The 20,154-nt window shown below is 62.2% G+C and overlaps 2 protein-coding genes across 3 annotated transcripts in view; both read right to left on the bottom strand.

Moving 5' to 3' along the window:
- Positions 1-7,637: 7,637 nt before the first annotated feature.
- On the bottom strand, positions 7,638-16,647 carry VWA1 (von Willebrand factor A domain containing 1). 2 transcript variants are annotated; one of them, XM_032262083.1, is made up of 3 exons: positions 16,145-16,647; positions 10,831-11,388; positions 7,638-9,323 (listed from the first exon to the last, which is right to left on the bottom strand). In XM_032262083.1, exons 1-3 carry the CDS (start codon positions 16,233-16,235, stop codon positions 8,617-8,619), a joined length of 1,356 nt encoding a protein of 451 aa, XP_032117974.1. In that variant the 5' UTR covers positions 16,236-16,647; the 3' UTR covers positions 7,638-8,616. The 2 variants fall into 2 exon arrangements, with proteins under 2 accessions (XP_032117974.1, XP_032117975.1); XM_032262084.1 differs by lacking the exon at positions 16,145-16,647 and adding an exon at positions 12,457-15,627.
- A 2,419-nt stretch (positions 16,648-19,066) lies between these two features.
- The window catches only part of TMEM88B (transmembrane protein 88B), a 7,981-nt gene continuing 6,893 nt past the window's right edge, over positions 19,067-20,154 (bottom strand). The window contains exon 2 of the mRNA XM_032262082.1: positions 19,067-20,006. Within this exon, the coding sequence (XP_032117973.1) occupies positions 19,773-20,006 (234 nt within the window). The 3' untranslated portion in view covers positions 19,067-19,772. The remainder of the gene's footprint in view (positions 20,007-20,154) is intronic.

Genomic DNA, 20,154 nt, shown 5'->3' with positions numbered 1-20,154 from the left:
GTGCGCGAAGCAGGGGCAACGTCAGTTCCGCCGCGCGGCGGCGCCGTGGGGGGGGGGTCGCTGGCGGCGCCGCGGAGTTCCGGCCTTGGCGGCCACCGGCGACGGATGTCCAGGCGGCTCCACGGTGCTTGACGCTTCGGCGGGGCGCCCCGCGGTGAGTCCCGGATGCCGGAAGAGCCGCGGGAGCCTCACCCGAGACGGTGCCGGCGCCGGGGAGCCGAGCCCTTCCGCGACGAGGCCGCGCCCTGGGTCTCGGCGCCGGGAGCTCACGGGACGCGCCGCCTCCGCCCCCCGGTGGCTCCGGGCCCGCGTGGCGCGGCCGGCGAGCTCCCCTTCCGGGGCGCGGACGGGGTGCACGAGCCGCGCCGCCCCGGAGCCCACGGTCCACGCGCTCCCGGCGCCCCGCGCTCCGCTCGCTGGCACCGGCGGACTCCGCGGCTCCGTGGAGTGACTCGCCGGAGACTCTCGAGCCTGAGCAGCGTTGGCTACAACGAGTTGTAAATTCTTTTCCGAGAATCGGCCTGTCCGTTCTTTGTCCTCCCTTTTGAGCTTCACTTCCTCGTGGCGCCAGCGCGCAGCCTCTTCCACCAGCTCTAAGGGGTTCGCACCTGCTCCCCGGGCCCCTGCCCCTCCTGACTCAGCCTGATCGCCTGCTTTGACCCGAGTCACCTTTGGTTACCTGTTCCACGTCCGTTTTTCCCGCCAAACCACTTCAATCTCAGCACTTTGAGAGGCCGAGGCGGGTGGATCACCTGAGGTCGGGAGTTCGAGACCAGCCTGACCAACATGGAGAAACCCCGTCTGCACTAAAAATACAAAAAATTAGCGCGGCGTGGTGATGCGCGCCTGTAATCCCTGCTACTCGGGAGGCTGAGGCAGGAGAATTGCTTGAACCTGGGAGGCGGAGGCTGCAGTGAGCCGAGATCACGCCATTGCACTCCAGCCTGAGCGACAGAGCAAGACTCTTTCTCAAAAAAAAAATTTACATTCGAGTTCGGCTACGTTTGCAGCACGGAAACGTCACATGTAACAATAAAAATAGGAAAAAAAAATCAAAGTCCTAGAGTAGCTCTGTGATTTTGTTTTCACCAGATGAAGAGAGAAACCAGGCCAGGGCCAGGCACCGTGGCTCAAGGCTCTGATCTGTAATTCCAGCACTTTTGGAGGCTGAGGTGGGCGGGTCATGAGGTCAGGAGATGGAGACCAGCCTGGCTGACACGGTGAAACCCAGTCTCCACTAAAAATACAAAAAATTAGCCGGGCGTGGTGGCGGGCACCTATAATCCCAGCCCCTCAGTAGGCTGAGGCAGGAGAATCACTTGAACCTGGGAGGCAGAGGTTGCAGTGAGCCTGAGATTGTGCCACTACACCCCAACCTGAGCAAGAGTGAAACTCCATGTTAAAAAAAAGAAAAAAAAACGGAAAACGCCAGCCAGGCACAGTGGCTCACGTCTGTAATCCCAACACCTTGGGAGACCGAGGTGGGTGGATCACCTGAGAACAGGAGTTTGAGACCAGCCTGGCCAACATGGTGAAACCCTGTCTCTGCTAAAAATACAAAAATTAGCTGGGCATGGTGGCGTATGCCTGTAATCCCAGCTGCTCTGGAGGCTGAGGCACAAGAATTGCTTGAACCCTGAGGTGGAGGTTACAGTGAGCCAGGATTGTGCCACTGCACTCCACCCTTGGGGAGCAAGATGTTGCCAAAAATAAAAAAGGCTGGGCACGGTGTTTCACACCTGTAATCCCAACACTCTGGGAGGTTGAGGCAGGAGGATCTCTTGAGCCCAGGAATTGACGACCAGCCTGGGCAACAAAGACCCCATCTCTGCAAAAAAATAAAAACAAAATAAGGAGAAAAACCAAATGAGTTCCCCTGCAAAAGCCAGATGCCTCCCCACGACATGGCCATCATCAAGGTATTGGTTTTATTTTATTTTGAGATGGAATCTCGAACTCTCTCCCAAGCTGGAGTGCAGTGGCACAATGGCTCACTGCAACCTCTGCCTCCCGGGTTCAAATGATTCTCCTGCCTCAGCCTCCGAAGTAGCTGGATAGGTGCCCGCCACCATGCCCAGCTAATTTTTCTATTTTTTGTATTTTAGTCAAGATGAGGTTTCACTCTGTTGGTCAGGCTGGTCTCGAACTCCAGATGTCAGGTGATGTACCCGCCTCGGCCTCCCAAAGTGCTGAGATTACAGGTGTGAGCCACCTCGCCCGGCCAATTTTATTTATTTATTTAGAGACAGGGTCTAGCTCTGGAGGCTGGAGTGCAATGGTGCAATCTCAGCTCACTGCAACCTCCGCCTCCCACGCTCAGTGATCCTCCTGCCTCATCCTCCAAGCCAAGAAGCTAGGACCACAGGCACGTGCCACCAGACCCGGCTAATTTTCTTTCTTTCTTTCTTTTATTTATTTATTTTGAGACAGAGTTTCACTCTTGTTGCCCAGGCTGAAGTGCAATGGCACAGTCTTGGCTCACTGCAACCTCTGCCTCCCGGGTTCAAGTGATTCTCCTGCCTCTGCCTCCTGAGTGCCTGCAATTACAGGCACCTGCCAGCATACTGGGCTAATTTTTATATTTTTAGTAGAGACAGGATTTCACCATGTTGGCCAGACTGGTCTCAAACTCCTGACCTCAAGGGTTCCACCAACCCCAGCCTCCCAAAGTGCTGGGATTACAGGTGTGAGCAACAGCACCTGGCTTTTTCTTCCTTTCTTTCTTTTTTAAGACAGAGTTTTGCTCTTGTTGCCCAGGCTGGAATGCAGTGTCACGATCTTGGTTCACCGCAACCTCCGCCTCCCAGATTCAAGGGATTCTCCTGCCTCAGGCTCCTAAGTAGCTGGGATTACAGGCATGCACCACCACACCTGACTAGTATTTTTAGTAGATGGAGTTTCACTCTTGTCGCCCAGGCTGGAGTGCAATGGCATGATCTCAGCTCACCGCAACCTCCGCCTCCCAGGTTCAAGCGATTCTCCTGCCTCAGCCCCTCGAGTAGCTGGGATTACGGACATGCACCACCACATCGAGCTTTTTGTATTTTTAGTAGAGACGGGTTTTCTCCATGTTGGTCAGGCTGGTGTCTCCAACTCCCGACCTCAGGTGATCCACCGGCCTCAGCTTCCCAAAGTGCTGGGATTACAGGTGTGAGCCACTATGCCCGGCCCCATCATCGAGGTTTTTAGGGACTACCTGCAAAGCATCCCTGATGGGACCTGGATGGATAAAGAAGAGGAAAGGGGTGGCCGGGTGCGGATGCTCACATCTGTAACCCCAGCACTTTGGGAGACCAAGGCGGGCAAATCATGAGGTCAGGAGTTCGAGACCAGCCTGGCCAACATAGCGAACTCCCATCTCTACTAAAAATACAAAAAATTAGCCAGGCATGGTGGTGGGCACCTGCAATCCCAGCTACTTGGGAGGCTGAGGCAGGAGAATTGCTTGAACCCGGGAGGCAGACATTGCAGTGAGCTGAGATGGTGCCACTGCACTGCAGCCCGGGCCACAGTGCGAGACTCCTTCTCAAAAAATAGTAATAAATGGGGGGGGTAAGAGACTGAGATCCTGTTTCTCCACAAACAGCCCTGGGCCAGCCTCCAGCCTTCCCTACAGGCATTGAGCAAGCCTGTGTCTTTTCTGAATCTCTGTATTTTTTATGGCTGCATAGTATTCCATGGTGTGTATGTGCCACATTTGAATCTCTATACTGTAATAACCAGTTTCATTTAACTTGGCTTAATTTTATTTATTTATTTTGAGATACAGTCTTGCTCTGCCGCCCAGGCTGGAGTGCAGTGGCGTGATCTTGGCTCACTGCGACCTCTGCCCCCTCAGTTCAAGCGATTCTCCTGCCTCAGCCTCCCAAATAGCTGGGATTACAGGCGCCTGCCACCATGCTTGGCTAATTTTTTGTATTTTTAGTAGAGACGGAGTTTCACCGTGTTAGCCAGGGTGGTCTTGATCTCCTGACCTTGTGATTCGCTTGCCTCGGCCTGCCAAAGTGCTGGGATTACAGTCGTCAACCACCATGCCCAGCCTAACTTGGCTTAATTTTAAAAACAAAGTATTGATTGCTGGTTTAAGATTTAGGCAATTCCTTTAAGGAGGAATTGAGGCCCTGGCTTGGTAGCTCATGCCTGTAGAGACAGGAGGATCTCAAGGCCAGGAGTTTGAGACCAGCCTGGGCAATAGAGCGAGGCTCAGTCTCTACAAATTTTTTTTTTTCTGAGACAGAGTCTCACTCTTGCCCAGGCTGAAGTGCAGTGGTGTGATCTCAGCTCACTGCAACCTCCGCCTCCTGGGTTCCAGCAATTTTCCTGCCTTAGTCTCCTGAGTAGCTGAGACTACAGGCGCACGCCGCCACGCCCAGCTAATTTGTTTTTTGTATTTTAGTAGAGATGGTTTCCGTGTGTTGCCCAGGCCGGTCACCAACTCCTGAGCTCAGGCAGTCCGCCCACCTCGGCCTCCCAAAGTGCTGGGATAACAGGCATGAGCCACCATGCCTGGCCTACAACAAATTTTTTAAATTAGTTGGGCATGGTGGTGCACGCCTCTGGGGCTAATTAGGGCCCTGTAGGGAACGGCTACTGGACAGGCTGACACAGGAGGATTACGTGAGCCTGGGAGGTCGAGGCTGCAGTGAGCCATTATCACACCACTGCGCGTCAGCCTGGGCTCAGACTAAGAACCTGCCTCTAAAAGGAAAAAGAGACAGAGAGCGAGGAGAGGTGAAGTGCCTCCCTCCAGGCGCGGCAGGTCCCAGGGGTCAGCTCTCAGTGGAGCTCAATGCCAAGGTTGCTCTTCTGTTTGCTCCTTAAACCAACACCCCACACCCTTCCTAAGGACACAAAGTTAAAAAAGCATTTTACATTCACTTGACAGGTCTGAGGTTCTGTGCACTGTACTGCACCATCTCGCTGATGGGATTCCCCCGCCCACCCCGGCACCCAGCCCTGCCCTGAAAGCAGAGTTTGCCTGTCGAAGAGTCCTCCAGCATTGAAGGCCTGGAGGAGTGACCGTGCAGTCGAAGATGCAGGTGGAGAGCCTGGCCTCCGGCCCGACCTTGAGCCAAGACCGAGACGCAGCTGCCTCCGGAAGCCAGGGCCAGCAGGAACCCCCACCCGGGCAGTGGGTATAGCGCTCTACTGCCAGCATCCAGGCAGCGCATGGGTTTCTGAGCTCTCTGCATCTGACCAAACCTCTGGGGACAGGGAGCTGCATGGTATATCAGCACAGTGACCTCCCAGTGTGGCCTCTGGCCCCCAGTGACCCGCCCCAGGGCTTCCCAGGACCCAGGCTGCAGTGGCCAGCCGCGTGTCTCCCACGGACAATGCCCGTGCAGACGCGTGCCCTCTTACACCTGAGAACTCACTGCCAGCCCCCCACATCACTCTGCAGTCTCATTCTTCTCAGGGGGCCTGGCCTCTAGGAGGGAGGGGCTGATCCCATTCCCCTTCATTCTCTCCAGCTTCCAAAAGGACCCAGGAGTTCTGGTCTCAGCCTGAGCCAGCATGGACTCTTTCCCCACCGGGCCGGCCCTGGCACAACCACAAGAAGAGCTCCCAGCATGGCCCTCCTGAGTCACAGTGCCCAGCATAGGGCCCTGGGTTGCTGGTCCCTCCCCAGCACCCACCAAAAGCAGGGCTCCCTGAAACCCGTCACCCCTGCCAGGGCTCCCCCGAGTGCACTGATTCATGAGAGGCATACAAAAGAAGTAGGGCGGCCGGGTGCCGTGGTCCCTATCTGCACTCCCGCAGGGCAAGAGAATCATTTGAGGTCAGGAGTTAGAGAGCAGCCTGGGTAACACAGCAACACCCCCATCCCTAAAAAGAAATTTGCCAGGTGTGGTGTCTTACCCCTGGGGTCTGAGTGCAGGTTTCTGGGAGGTGGGGTGTCCAAGAGTGTGCCACACAGCTGGGAACCACCCAGGGAAGCTTGCTGCCTGTTTCCATAGTGACCGTAATAAACCCAGTCCAATTCCCAGAGCACAGGCCACATGATAGCCTTCTGCCAGAGGGAGGACAGTTTAGGAAGATCAGCTCCAGTGCACTAGCTGTGTGTCTCCTGTTTTTTCTTTTGTTTTGTTTTTGAGACAGAATTTCGTTTTTGGTGCCCAGGCTGGAGTGCAGTGGCACTATCTCGGCTCACCGCAACCTCTGCCTCCTGAGTTCAAGCGATTCTCCTGCCTCAGCCTCCCGAGTGTCTGGGATTACAGGTGCCGCCACCACGCCCGGCTAATTTTGTATTTTTAGTAGAGACGAGGTTTCTCCATGTTGGTCAGGCTGGTCTCGAACTCCCGACCTCAGGTGATCCACCTGCCTCGGCCTCCCAAAGTGCTGGGATTATAGGTGTGAGCCACCGCACCCGGACCCCCAGATTCAAAGACTTTAAAATGCCTGGGGCTGCATAAGGGGCAGCACTTCCAGGCTTCTGGAAGGGACATTCCTTGGCATGGAGATGAAGGTGGCAGTGCCTTTTCACCCTTCCCGTGAGGTCTTGTGCTATGCTGGGCCTTGGTGTCCAGAGATGAGCAGAGGAGGCAGAGCCTCTGCCAGCCGGGTATGAGGGAGCAGGGTTGCATCTGGCCCCCTCCCCCGCCGGCTCTGCCCTTGGGATTGCGGAGGTGGAGCTTGTCACGGGAGTCTGACTGTCAGGAACCAGTCTCTGGTGTTCTGCAGCCGCCCGCAGGGCGCTCTGTGAGCTGGGCCTGGGCTCAGAGTGCGAGGGGGCATCTCCTCTGGGGTAACCGTGGGCTCAGATCTGCCCTTACTCTGGAGAACATGCAGGAGATTCTACCCCTCCAGAGGAGGTGGGGCCGAGTCCCGGGCCTGCAACCCTGGCCACCTGCTGACCAGCAGTGCAGTTGTGAGCAGCAACACACACAGCCCACGGGTCCCGCTCAGGCCTCCGTGGCCTGACGTGGCGGCTGAGGGGAGCTCAGGAGAACCCAATGCCTAGCCGGCAGAGTCCCCGCACACACACACCCAATGCACGCACAAGCAGGGGGGCATCCCATGACTCAGGCATCGTCACACACGAGGGCAAACTCTGGGTGGTGAGCCTGACCCCAGCTGGCCCTCCACGAATGGTGACCACACCCAGCCAGTGGGCAGTGCAGCGTGGGGTGTCTGGTGGGGCTACAGGATACACAGAGCCGGGTTCTGAGTATATGGTGCCACGGCCGGCTGTCCCCTGGCACAACGCCCACCAGGCCTGAGAGAGGGACTGAGACCACCTCAATGCTGCAGTTCCTGGGGTCAGGCGGAGTCCATGTGGGGAAAGGGGCAGGGGGGCCATGCGGTGCAGGGTGCAGCTTTGCCAGCAGAGGGAGCCCTCGTGGGGCTGGGCCCAGGGCTGTGGGTGGCGGCAGAGGCTGCGGTGGGAAGGTCCCTGCAGAGAGGGCCCAGCCCCCTGTCCTCTGCATTCCAGCCACCTGCCCCAGGCCAAGCCCCACAGGAGGGGGCCCAGGCTCTCTGAATAGAAGATGCACAGGGGGGCCAAGGAGGCCTGGCCCAGGGAGGGGGTGGCTCCACCTCCTCTCCCCAGACACCCCAACAGGCGGAGACCTTCACCAGCTGTCCCGCCCATGGCTGGTGTGTTTGTGGAGGAGTAAAGCATCCTAACGAGACTGCAGGCTGGGTGTACATCTGATTTACTGGATTGTAAAGTCTGGGACGTTAGTGGGGAAGAGGCGAGGTGAGCGTTGCGTGATGCCGTGGTCCTGGGGGTGGGGCGGGGTGGGGCTGCACCTAGCCAGGCACCCCCACCCTGGATGATTCACCCTCGGGCCCCAGGGCAGCGAGTATGACCCCTCACAGCCAAAAGAGGACACTGGGCCCTGCACGAATGGTGAGACCTCATCTCCCTGGACAGCATCCTCCCTGCAGCCCTGGGAAGTGTCCCCCCACCAGGGAAGGCTTCCAGTGGGGTGGGGGGCGCCTCCTGTCCCCACAGTCCTGAATGCCCGGCTCTGCCCCATTCCTGTGCTTCCCAGTGGCTGCTAGCTGGACCCAGCTGGCGTCCTGGGAATGACGGCAGGGCCACTGTCCCCAGCAGGCACTGCCCTCCGGCCGGCTGGGCATGCTGGCCACACCCTCAGCATCCCTGTGCTCCTACCTGCCCTTCCTTCTCTCCAGAAGCCTTTGGGGACCTGACCTGGGCCAGCTTCTGCCGTGATTCCCTCCACTTTCTGCCAACACCCAGGGCCCAAGCTGCCTTCCCCCAGGCCAGCCCTGCCACCTGGGGCCCGGCCTACTTCACACGTGGGAGTCTGACTGGGTTCCTCCCCGGACAGTCCTATCTCTGATGTTCTCAACACCACCCACAGGTCCACACCACGCTGGACTCTGGGCGGGGATGGGCCGGAGCTGCTGCGGGGGTCCCTCCGGGCGAGGCCCGAGCCCTGGAGGGCAGGCGCCAGGCAGGGAGCCCTGCGGCCGCGGGGAGACAGAGGGCCGGGGTCGCGCGGAGTCCGCGTGGGGAAAGGCCGGGCCTGCACCCGTCGTCTCCCGGGCAAAACCTCGACGCTGGGCGCCTCCGCGCTGGGTTCGGGACACAGAGGCCCTGAGGTCGGCGCCGGCCCTCTCGGCGGGGCGGGCACGCCGGCTCACGGCTCACGGCTCGCGGCTCGCGGCGCCCAGCGTGGGGGCGCGGGGCACGGGGCGTGGGCGCGGGCGCGGGCCGTCGGGCGTGCAGGCCTTGGCCGACAGCGCGCTCTCGCGGCCCGAGCGGAAGGCGGCGGTCACGGTCACCAGGTAGGCGGTGCCCGGCGCCAGGCCCTGCAGCGTGGTGCAGTTGCGGCCCGCGGGCACCTCCACGCGCTGCGCCGCGCCGCCCTCCAGCGGCCCGAACTGCACGTGGTAGCCGAGCGCGGCGGCCGCGCCCAGCGCCGGGGCCCAGCTCACGCGGAGGCTGCGCGGCCGCGCGTGGGAGATGACGATGCGCTCCGGGCCGGCCTCCTCCGGGGCGGGGAGGGCCGCGGGCTGGGTGGGGACCGGCGCAGCCCCCGACTCCGGTCCCCCAACCCTCGGCCCCGCCTCGCCTGGCCGCGTGCGCACTCGCAGGTGCTGGGGCCTCAGGAGGTGCACGTTGGACTCGGGCACCAGCGCCGCGTCGTAGTCCGTGTCCGGGTCCAGGCCGGCCCAGGTCCAGTCCGTGGCGTTCCCTGGCAGCTGCTGGCGTCTCGCGGCCCCTGGCTGGGCACTGGGCACCAGCTCCAGCACGTAGTAGCCAGCGTCTGCGGTCAGCAGGGGTGGCCAGGCCAGGCGGAAGCCGCTGGACGTGATCTCCGTGGCATGGAGCTGCTGCGGCCGCATCGCGTCTGTGGGTGGTGCCGGGGGTCAGGGGACAGGGGTCAGTTCCTCCTCCGCACCTGGAGGGCGGCCCTGGCTGATGGGGAAGTTCTGGAGACTGGAGGCCCCACTAGGAAAGGTGGGGCCCCTCGTCCAATGCTGCAGATTCTCAGAATGTGCCTTGGCTGGGGGAGGACGGAGGAAGGGGTGTAGCCCCTCAGACCCGGTCAGAAGCGCCCCTGCTTCCCTCAGCCCCAAACCCAGTCCTTTGTGGAGAGGTGCAGTGGCCAGATCAGTGACCAGGACAAAGGTTCTCACAGATGGCAGGGTCAACACTGGTGCCTGAGAGCAGAGGACCAGCCCCAGCCCAAGTGGCCAGGCCCGGGTGAGAGCTCAGCCCGGCTCCCTGAGCTGCAGGCCCTGAGGTTCCGGAGGCGCTGTCTGCCCCAGGTCCCCAGGAGAGTGTGGGGTGGGGTACTCCGGAGGGAGACTCCTGGGCCTGGAACGCCAAGCCCCACATGACCCCTGAGTGACCCTGCTGTGGCAGGCTCATAAATGTCTACGCTGGGTCACAGTCATTGGGATCCTCCTTCTGTAGTGCTGGGTGCCTGGCCCACTTTCCTCCCGTCCCCCACTCTCAGACCAGGCCCCTTTTCCAGGAGACCCCACCCTACTGCCTGGCCCCTCTGCACTGTAGCCTCTGGCTTTTCCTGCCCCGCTGCTGAAGGCACCCTTTCGTCCTGATCCGCGCCAGGCCCAGCTGCACTGGGTGACCCAGGGGGCCACTAGGGGTCAGACGTCCCTGGGGAAACCTTGGGGAGGGCCCTCCACCTCTCTCCAACCCACAATCCAACCCCTTCCGGCCCTGGGTGGATGATTAACCCACAGGCGGAGACTTGGTGAGAACCGCGGTTAGTGGCATGTCAGTGGCTACAGCCTGCGGAGCCAGTGACCAGGTTCCTCCTCTCTAGCCCGCCTCCTTCAGGGCCCGGCTGGGGCAGGGAGGTCCAGAAAAAAGCCAGTGGAGCTGCTCAGCTCCTGCCTCAGGCCTTCCCTTGTCTGGCTTCTCAGGAAATCCTCACGGTGGGCCTGCAGTCTGAAGCAGCTCAGAGCCCTCAGTGGCTGTCCCCACCCGGGAGAGCTGCCCTGTGCTCTGGGGGGCAGTGTCTAACCTTCCTGGCTCTCCCTGCTCCAGATGCGGTGGACATGCACAGGAGCACGTGTTCCCCATCTGCAGAGTTCCCAGCCTGGGAAGCTTCTCCATGGGGCCTCCAGGTCTGGGCTGGACCGGTCAGCAGGGAGCTACATGTCGAGGTGGCGACTCCAGCCTGCCCCCGTCTCAGCAGGGCGCCTGGGTCACCCAGTGGAGAGCGTGCACAGAGAAGCTGCTCGCTCAGCCCTGCGCCCCAGAGGCACCACAGCCCTGAGGCCCTGGCCGCTGCTCTGCAGATCAGAGATTTTCCCCAAGTCTCAACCCAGACTCTCCTCCTGCAGCTCCCAGCTAGGGCCCCCTGGACCCTGCCTCCTTCCACTTACCGAGAATGGAGCCCGTCAGCTCTTGGAGGATGATGTGCAGGTCATCCACGTCCACAAAGTGCAGATGCTTCTCAGCAGGGGCCGAGGCAGCGGCCGACAGCTCCAGGAAGTTGCCCCGGCCAGTGCTGACTATGAACACGGTGACGCCCAGGTCCTTGAGCTCCTGCATGGGGGGCCCCACAGGGTCGCTGGAGCCGCCATCTGTCACCCACACCAGCACCTTGGGCACCCCTGGCCGGGCACCTGCTGCTTCAGCAAACAGCTGTTCCTTGGCATACGCCAGCGCCAGGCCAGTGTGGGTGTCGCCCATGCGCTGGGCCGAGGCGAGCACCGCATCCTGGGCAGCCTTGCCTGAGCTGTGCTGGCCGAAGGAGAACTCGGTGTACGGCCGGCTGCCCACATGCACCAGGCTGGCACGCAGGGCCCCGGTGTCCAGGGGCAGAGGAGCCACCAGCTGCCCCACAAACTCCCGAACCCGGGAGAACTCGTAGTGAGACACACTGGCAGAGCTGTCCAGCAGGAACATCAGGTCTCCTCTGGGGGCTGATGCTGGGGGACCTGGGGGAAAGGAGTGCCCAGCCTCAGGTGTGGGCCCCCCAGACAGACCCACACCAAGGCGGGGTCCCCCAGGGCCTCAGCTTTCCTTAAGTGAGTGCTTGCCCTCACCCGCAGGTCCCAGGTTGGGGGAAAGAAGAACTGTGAGCTAAGCAAGTGGCCTGTGCGTTTCGGGGTCTCACTCTACACACCGGCTGTGGGGTCTAGGGCTCTCTCTGGGCTGGTGTCTGATCTGTGAGAGAGTGACTCTCCGCTCCAAGCCCCCACACCTTCCCATTCCTCACACCCTGCAAGCAGGTGGTGACACCGGGCCTGGACTCAGGCGGCGGGGCTGCTCCCTCTGGGCAATGGCTTTCAGAGGAGCAGCCTGAGGCTGGAGTTCAGCCGCTGCTCAGCATCCAGGCGAAGCATGCTGGGCAGCAGGGGAGGGTATTGGAGGCTGAGCAATGAGCACCTGGGATGGTCAGGCTGGAGCCCAGACCCCACCTAACAAATGGTGCCCCCTCCCCTGGCCTCCATCCTCCAGCCCATCTGGACTCAGACAGCAAGATACACCCACCAGCAGCCTGAAAGCATGACCAACCCCTCGCAGGCTTCCCCCTTCTTCCCGGCACCGCCGGGGTGGGGGCTCATGCCCCCACAACGGCCCTCCCCACGGAGCCAGGGCACCAGCGTGCCTCAATTCTAGTCTGGGCTTTGCGGTTTTCCCCAGTGCATGGGGCGACTCCAACCTCCCTACCATCCCTTCACTAAGGGTCCTCTCAAGGGTAGGGAAACTGAGGCAGGGGAGACCCCTGGACGGACATCACCTCCGTCTTCCCGTCCAGGCCCACGATCCCGCAGGTACGCGGGCCAGGCCGGCCCCTACGCCCCAGCGCTCACGGGCGGTGTCGCCCGGAGCACCCGGGCCGCCCGCCGCAGGTGAGCAGGACGCTCCGCCGCGCCCCGGCCCGGCTCCCGCAGCCTCCCCGGCCGCCCGCAGCGGGGACAGCGACGGCCCTGGGCGGGCAGCGGCGCAGAGCGGGCACGCGGAGCCCCCGGCACGGCCGCCCGCCCGCCCTCCGCACTCACCGCGCTCCGCGCCGCTCCGCGCCAGCGCCAGCCGCAAGCTCAGGGCCAGGCCGAGCGCCGTCCAGGGGAGCATCGCGCGCGAGGGACGGGGCGCTCGGCAGCGGGCTCGCGCGGGGCTGCAGGGCGCGTCGCGGCGCGGACCAGGCCGGCCCCGCCCCCGGGAGGCCCCGCCCCGGACGGCCACGCCCACGCCGAGGCCACGCCCACGCCCTCCTGCGCGAGCGGAGGGCCACGTGCACAGCCTCCGGGGAAGCGCGCGCGAGCGGATCCCGACACGCAGGGACACGCAGGGACGCTCCACCCGTCGAGATTCGACCGAGGCACGCACGCGTGGGCACGCACAGACCCTCCAGTCCCCCTCTTCCTGGCCAAGGCTGTGGGCCCCGCTCTCTCCACCCCCTGCGACCCGCAGCCTGTGGAGCTGAGCAGGGAGGTCCCAAGCTAGGTCCTCCCCACGCCCGCCACTGCCGTGACTCTGGGTGCTGGGGTCCCTGCAGTCAGGCCCAAGAGAACCCCAGGGGCTGACAGTGGCACCAAAAAAACACGTTCCCGCTACAAGGCCCAGGCCCTGGCTTCACCTTGGCCACAGGGTTGGGGGGGGTAGGTATCTCAGGGACTGGGGCGTGTGTCCCAGGGACTGACCAGCAGGGATTGGAATGGCCTTGGAGTGGAACTTAGAAGGACACAGTACCTTGGAAGGGGACAGAAGACAAGAATTTGAGAGACTAGAGGCTCCCACCCCACCTGGGCTTCTTGGAGGAAGAAGCATGGGAGCAGAGATGGTTGGTGCTGGCCCTGTGCAGTGTGACCACCCTGGGCCTGGGACCCATATGCCCTGCCCAACAAGGGGCCCAGACCCCGGACCCAGGACACACCCCAGCAGGACTGCAGGGGCCCACTGGTGAGCCAGGCAGGAGCTCTTGGGTCTCAGGGTCTCGGTGAGGTCCAGACTAGAGGTGGCTGGCTTCGGGGGGTGTCCTGAGGGACACTGGTCCCCCAGGGCAGATTTGCCCGGCTCAGGTGGTACTAGGCTGGTGGTGTCCCTTGCACAGGAGCTGAGGCCTAAGAGAACCCCACCCTGACCCTCCCAAGAAGCAAAGCATTCCCTCCCTCAGAGTAGCCATGGCCCTCTCCCGGGGCCTCCTCAGCTCAGAGCTGGGGGCAGGGGACATGGGGGTGTCTGCCAGGATGTCCCCTCCCTCCCCACCCTCTCCTGGAGGATGCCGCAGGAGAGCGGATGGGGCTCCTTGGCCTTCCTTCCTCCCTTTCAGGCAGGTGAGACACCCCTGGGCGTGCGGCCGGCCAGAGCTCTACTTTGCCTAAAAAAGGAAGCAGCAGGCTGAGGAGCTGAGTCTGAGGAGCTGGCGGTAGGAACAAGGGAGAGCTGTGTCCCCGCCGGCGCCCCCGTCCCCCCCCCCACCAGGGATCTTGGCAGTAGAGGTGCTGGCTGGGCTCCACAGACCTCAGGCCTTGGCAGGGACCAGAAACTGCCTGGTGCTTCCGCCTGGGCCCGGAGGGGGGACTTTGGGTTCCCAGAGTGCGAGCTGTGCCACTCTGAGGGGCCTCGCCAGGCCCCCAGCCCCCAGTCGCCGGGGCTGCTGTGGAGATGACGCTCAAGGCGGCAGCAGCTGGAGGACCTGGGGTCTGACCAGGGGCCAGCTGCAGGCCCAGTGGAGGCACACCCAGGTGGTCAGGCAGGGTGCTGGCCACCGCTGTCTCCCACCCTGGGTAGTCGGCTGCTCTGCTCACAGCCAGGGGCCTACTGTCCCCCACCCCTGCCCAGCAGTCACACCTCGGCCTGCCCTGCTGGGCTGAGGGGGAAGTTTTCCTCACTTCTGGAAAAAGTGAGCGGGTCTTCTTGGCTGTGACTCAGGCCCTCAAGGAAGCCGCGGCACTCCGCCCTCCGGCTCACCATCGGCGGGAGAAGGCGCAGGAGGCCTGGCCTCCACTCAGCCTGGGCCAAGCTCAGCCACCTGCCCTGCTCCCAGTCCTGCCTGGAGGCCCTCTTGCTGGGGACCCTCCCCATCAGCTCTGTCCCGTGCTCCGCTCTGCCGTGGCACTCAGCCTTCAGCAGTCATCCCGACGTCCCCCTCCCCACCCGATGACTCCACCCCAGAGGAGAGACGTGGACAGACAGAGGGTCCCAGGGAGCATGGGGTCAGCCAGAGGTGCAGTGTCAGGGCCCCAGCCGGACTTGAGGCAGACAGCGGAGGAAGCACAAACAGAACAGCCGGAAGCCTCTACTCTCCAGGGAGAAGGGCCCGGGGAAAGGCACGCAGAGGCAAGGGCGGGTCAGGCCAGATCACGGTGGGTCCTGGCCCCGAGCCCTCTGCCCCCTGCAGGCACAGCCCCCTCTGATCATGGCGGCCTGGGGCCCCGAGGGTGGAGAGCAGCCTGGAGCGGCTGTGGCTGCCCTGCCCCCACGGCCTTGGCCTGGCTGTGGGAGTCCCTCTGCCTCACTTCCTGGAGCCAGCCGGGCCTGCTGGTCTGTCTGCAGGCAGGTGGAGGGGGTTCCGGGAAGCCGGGACGCTGCTCTCACCCGGCACCGCCCCTGCCCCCACCCGCCTCTGGGAATGCTCCCTCCTCCGCACCATCCAGCTCTGCAGAAGAAGGGCCTTTTGTCCCCAGCTGGCTGTGGTCGTGTTTGACCCCAGGGAAAAGGGCAGCTCCTGGGGCCTCTGACCCCACCCGGACCCAGGCCAAGGGCAGAACGCCCGGTCCCACAGCTAGGGCCTTTTGCTGCTGTTTTTCGTGTATCTCACAAAGTGTTCATGCACACCCGTGAACAGAGACGGGAAGGGGCTGTGAGGGCGTCGGTGCGGGCCTGAGGCACCGCTCTGGGGTGCGCCTGAGCCCCCGGACAGTAAGTGGGGCAGAGCAGGGGTCGCCAAGAGAGCAGGGCCCACCCAGCTCCTAGACCCAACTGCTCAATGGGGTCAAGGACATGCCAGGGCCTGAGGGCAGGTCCTGGGGGCCTCGGGGATTCACTTTTCACTTCCCAGGAGCCCAGGTCTGCCCCTCTGGCCCCAGAGCTGACCCCTAGTCAGTCCCCCATGCCAGCGGCAGCTGGGGTGGCAGACACCTGGTGGATAGCAGCCTGGGCAGGGGGCGGGAGCCTCCCCAATCTGTGTCTGTCCATTAATCCGTCATCTGTGTGCTAGGCATGGCCGCACCCCAGCCTCGACGCTGGGGACATGCAGGCGCTGGGCCAGCACTGCCAGGCTAGGAGGGGTGGGCCGTGCCCACTCGGAAGGATGACGTCTACTTGTTTCCCTATGAGAACAGGGGGTCACTGGGGACACGCACACAAGGGGTACTCGAGAAAGAGTGTTTCAGGCGGAGAGAAGCGACAGCAGGGCCTGAACGGCCCAGGGTTTCCAGCCTGTGTGGCCGCCTGTCCCAACAGCAGAGCCCCTTCCTGGTGTGGGTTCCCTCACTTTGTCTCTCTGCTGGGACACCCCTCCCTGAAAGGGAGAGGAGGACCACAGGCTGCCCCCTCCCCAGACAGGTCCAGACAGGCTCAGTCCACAGCCCTGGGCAGACCCGAAACTCCCAGGCGCCTTGACGGGGCTGGGGAGGAGGCAGCAGGGAGGGACTGACCTCTGGCCACACACCACGGGGGACTCCCCAGAGGCGGCTAGGGTGGGGCTGGGAGAAGGGGCCTTAGACCTCAGAACGGCCTACCCACCCCGGGAGTTCCTGCCCTGAAGCCTGCCCAGCTTATAGGCCTGGGGGCAGGGGCAGGCCAGCACAGGCTGGAGGGACAGAGGGAGCCGCATCTGAGGGGCCCCAGCTGCTCAGTCTGTGGGTGTGCTTGCCAACAACTGTGCTCCCAGGAAATGTTTTGCGAATCAGGGAATGTCAGGGCAAGGTGGGAAGCTTGCTCCATCCAGTGGGGTGAGGTCCTTACTGCCTCCCTGCCCCAGCGTGAGGCATGATGGGGACGCAGACAGGACACGCACAGCCACGGGCACACACATACACACAAACATGTACACACACGTACGCACATGCACACACACGCACAAATGCACACACATGAACACGCTGGGCTCCCTCTTGGGCAGGGCAGGGACCCCAGCCACTGGAAAGAACGCCAGGCAGAGGTCCCCACAGCCATCCTGCAGCTGGCTCCTCCACCCAAGGAGTTCGGGCCCCCATGCCAGTGGAGAGCTGCAGCAGAAACACTGGGAGAGGGACACGGCTCCTGCCCTCAGGTGGGGGGAGGGGCTCTGGGGGAAGAGGTAGACAGGCACCCTCAGGGTGGGGGCGGGCCTGGGGACCCAGGGCCCTGAAGCAGGGTGGGGGGTGGTTTCCATCATGGGCACCATGCTGGGCAAAAGTTGGGAGAGATTTGTGAGGTCTAGGTGGGGTCCTGCCCAGACAGGGCTGGAAGGGTGGGCGAAGGCCCTCTGTATACCTTGGGCCTTGAGGAGGGGAGCCTTGGAAGAGGGCCCCACATCCCCCTCATTTCTTGCCTCCTCCTGGCTTCCCAGATGATGGCCAACAAGGTAGCCACTTAGGACCCACCAAAGAGGTCAGGCAAGGACAGTGCCAGGAAGAACCAGCGGCCTCCCGCCAGCTGCCAGGGCCCAGCCTACTTCTGTCCCGGGGGGGGGGGCCCTGCCCAGCGGGCACCCGGGCTCTGGCCTTCCTGCACCACCCCTTCCACGCGTGTCTTCTGCAGCCAGGCCTCTGCTCTGCAGGGCACATTCCTACACCCCTCTTTGAACCACCCGCAGGCCCTTGAAGGTGTTCCTTTGTGAGCTGGTCGTGCAGCTGGGGCTGAGGCCAGGCATCGCTGCTCTGTGCCCTCAACCTCCCTGGTGGTGCGGGACCTCGGAGTGGGCCTGGGAAGCTGGATACACCTTTGGAAAGAGGCGCCCGCGGCAGCTGTGAAGGACAGAAGCCCCTGCCCAGCAGCAAAGGGGGCCGGCCTCTCGTTCAGCCGCCCCACCCCCACTGGGCCCAGCTGTTGTTTTCACGGCTCTGGGGCCAGGCGGATCCTCTGCCAGGAGCTTCCCTGGAGAGCTCTCATCTGCAACCCCTGGTGGCAGGAGGGGAAGGAAGGTGGCGGCCCGGCCCAGGGGAAGCCATCCTGGCAACTTGGCCACTGGCCCGGCTCCTGTCTGACCAGGAAAGGCATCAAAGCTGGACTCCGATGGAGGCCGGAAAACCCCGGGGCTTCTGCTGGACCTGACCCAGCCACACACCAGGCTCTGCTCAAGGCCACGGAATGAGCCTCGACCCTGGCCCCAGACGGAGCCCAGACCTTGCTGGTCACAGGCTGAGCCCTGCTGACAATGTGATGTACCAGATCCCTTAAAAGGCCTTCCAGCTACACCCAGCTTCTGGATAAAGGACTGTGAGCACACATTTGTGACAGACTGCTGGGCTTCCAAGAAAGTCAGTATCTCCAAGGCTCCCCCAAAATTAAACAGCAAAAATAAATAAAGCCCAGAGGGGTGGCTCACGCCTGTGATCCCAACACTTCAGAAGGCTGAGGCGAGAGGTCTGCTTGCACCCAGGAGTTCAAGACCAGCCTGGGCAACACGATGAGACCCCGTCTCTACAAAAAATTTAAAAGTAGCTGGGCATGGTGATGCACTCTGTAGCCACAGCTACTTGGGAGGCTGAGGCAGGAGGATCACTTGAGCCCAGGAGGTCGAGGCTGCAGGGAGCTGTGAGTTCACCACCGCACTCAGCCTGGGCGGCAGAGCAAGACCCTGTCTCTAAGTAAACAAATAGAGTAGTCCGGAGGCCTGGATGATGAAGGGAACTGGTTGGGAAAGCAGAGAATTCCTTGGACACACACAGGGACAGAGAGCCAGCCTGTGGCCAGGGAACGAGTGTGCTTCTCTGCATAGAGGCTGCTAAACCAGAGGACTCAGGGTCACAGAGGGGGCACAGGGTGGTCTCGCCTGTGGAAGAGGAATAGTCTCTGGAGGGAAGCATCCCCAAGCTGGACCTCAGAACTGTCACAGATAACGGCTAACTGGAATATTTCCAAAGGTTCAGAGAAACACCGTGGTACTGATAAGAATCAGTAGAAACAATCAATCACAGATTTAGAGCCCCAAAGACGAGGAAACTGGAATTCTTTGACATAGAATATAAAATAGCTATATGTGAAATATGTTTAAGAAGCAGACACTGTAATTCAAAAAGTAAGCAGTACCAACAGACTGTAAAAAAAGATCAGAAAAATCTAAAACTATCAGATGTAACTTTTAGATATGTTAACCTTTTTTTTTGTTTTGAAACAGAGTCTTGCTCAGTCATCCAGGCTGGAGTGCAGTGGTGCCATCTCAGCTCACTGCAACCTCTGCCTCCCAGGTTCAAACAATTCTTGTGCTTCCTGAGTAGCTGGGATTACAGGCATGCACCACTATGACCAGCTAATTTTTTTTTTTTTTTTTAAGAGGAAGTCTTGCTCTTGTGGCCCAGGCTGGAGTGCAATGGTGTGATTTCAGCTCACTGCAACTTCTGCCTCCTGGGTTCAAGCGATTCTCCTGCCTCAGCCTCCCAAGTAGCTGGGATTACCACCAAGCCTGACTAATTTTTGTGTTTTTAGTAGAGATGGGGTTTCACCATGTTGGCCAGGCTGGCCTCAAACTCCTGGCCTAAAGTGATCTGCCCACTTCAGCCTCCCAAAGTGCTGGGATTACAGGCCTGAGCCAAGGTGCCTGGCCCGGATATGTTAACATAATCATTTAAGATAAAATGGATTAGTTAATGAGCAGATTAAACGGAGGAGACAATGGGCGAAAAAGGAAAAGGTGAGGGTGTGGAGAAGGGATTCCTGGTGGAACTGGAGATCACGGTTGAGGGATTTCCGGAGCTGAGGAATGTGGACCAGTGGCTTACACCTGGCCGGGCGGGCGAGAGCAGGCCCTCCTAGGAGCACCAAAGTCACAGACGAGATCGCAGAGGCTACCAGGGCAGTGGGCTGAGGCTGGTGCCTGTCCAAATGGCAGCCTGGCCACAGGCAGCCCTGCTGGAACCCTGGGCTTGGCCGAGCCCGGCGGTCTCCCCAGGGAGCCCCACAGCCCTGGACGCTGGAGGCCGGGGCCTGGGCAGGTGCGGGAGGCCTTGAGGCTGGGGCCTGCGCCCCTCCAGAGCCGCCTGCCGGGCTGGGCCCTGCGCCCCTTGTCCTCCCCTCCCCTCCGCGACGGGGCGGGGCTGCGCGCGGGGGAGGCCGGGGTCGCAGCCGGGGTTCTTCGGGCCCTGCCCGGGGCAGGAGCTGGCGCGACCCTCAGTCTCCCGGGCCGGGCCACGCGATCGGAGGCCTCCCGGAGTTTCGAAGCGGCACCGGGTCAAACCCAGGCGCAGAGTTGCCCCTCCCCGTCGGGGCGCCCCGGGGAGCCGCGGGGTCCGGGGGTCGGAGCGGGCGGAGGCAGCAGCGGGCGGAGGCGCCGGGCCAGGCGGGCGCGGACGGCCGAGGCGAGCACCAGCAGCGGCGGCAGTGAGAGGAGCCCGAACACGATGAGCGCCGCGGAGCCGCGGTCCGAGAACAGCGCGCGGCACCGGGAGCCGGGAGCCGGGTGGACCTGGGGACCGGGCGGGGGGTCAGTGGGGGACGGGGCGGGGCGTCAGTGGGGGACGGGGCGGGGCGGTGGAGGGAGGGAGGAGGGGCGTGGCGGGGCTAGGAGGGGGCGTGGCGGCCGGGAGGGCGGGGCTGGGAGGTGGAGGGAGGGC

The sequence above is a fragment of the Sapajus apella genome, unplaced genomic scaffold, assembly GCF_009761245.1.
Source record: "Sapajus apella isolate SASKATOON/1434 unplaced genomic scaffold, GSC_monkey_1.0 scaffold127, whole genome shotgun sequence".
Lineage (NCBI taxonomy): Eukaryota > Metazoa > Chordata > Mammalia > Primates > Cebidae > Sapajus > Sapajus apella.
The sequence above is the reverse complement of the archived record's forward strand: the minus strand, read 5'-3'. Positions and strand labels throughout refer to the sequence as shown.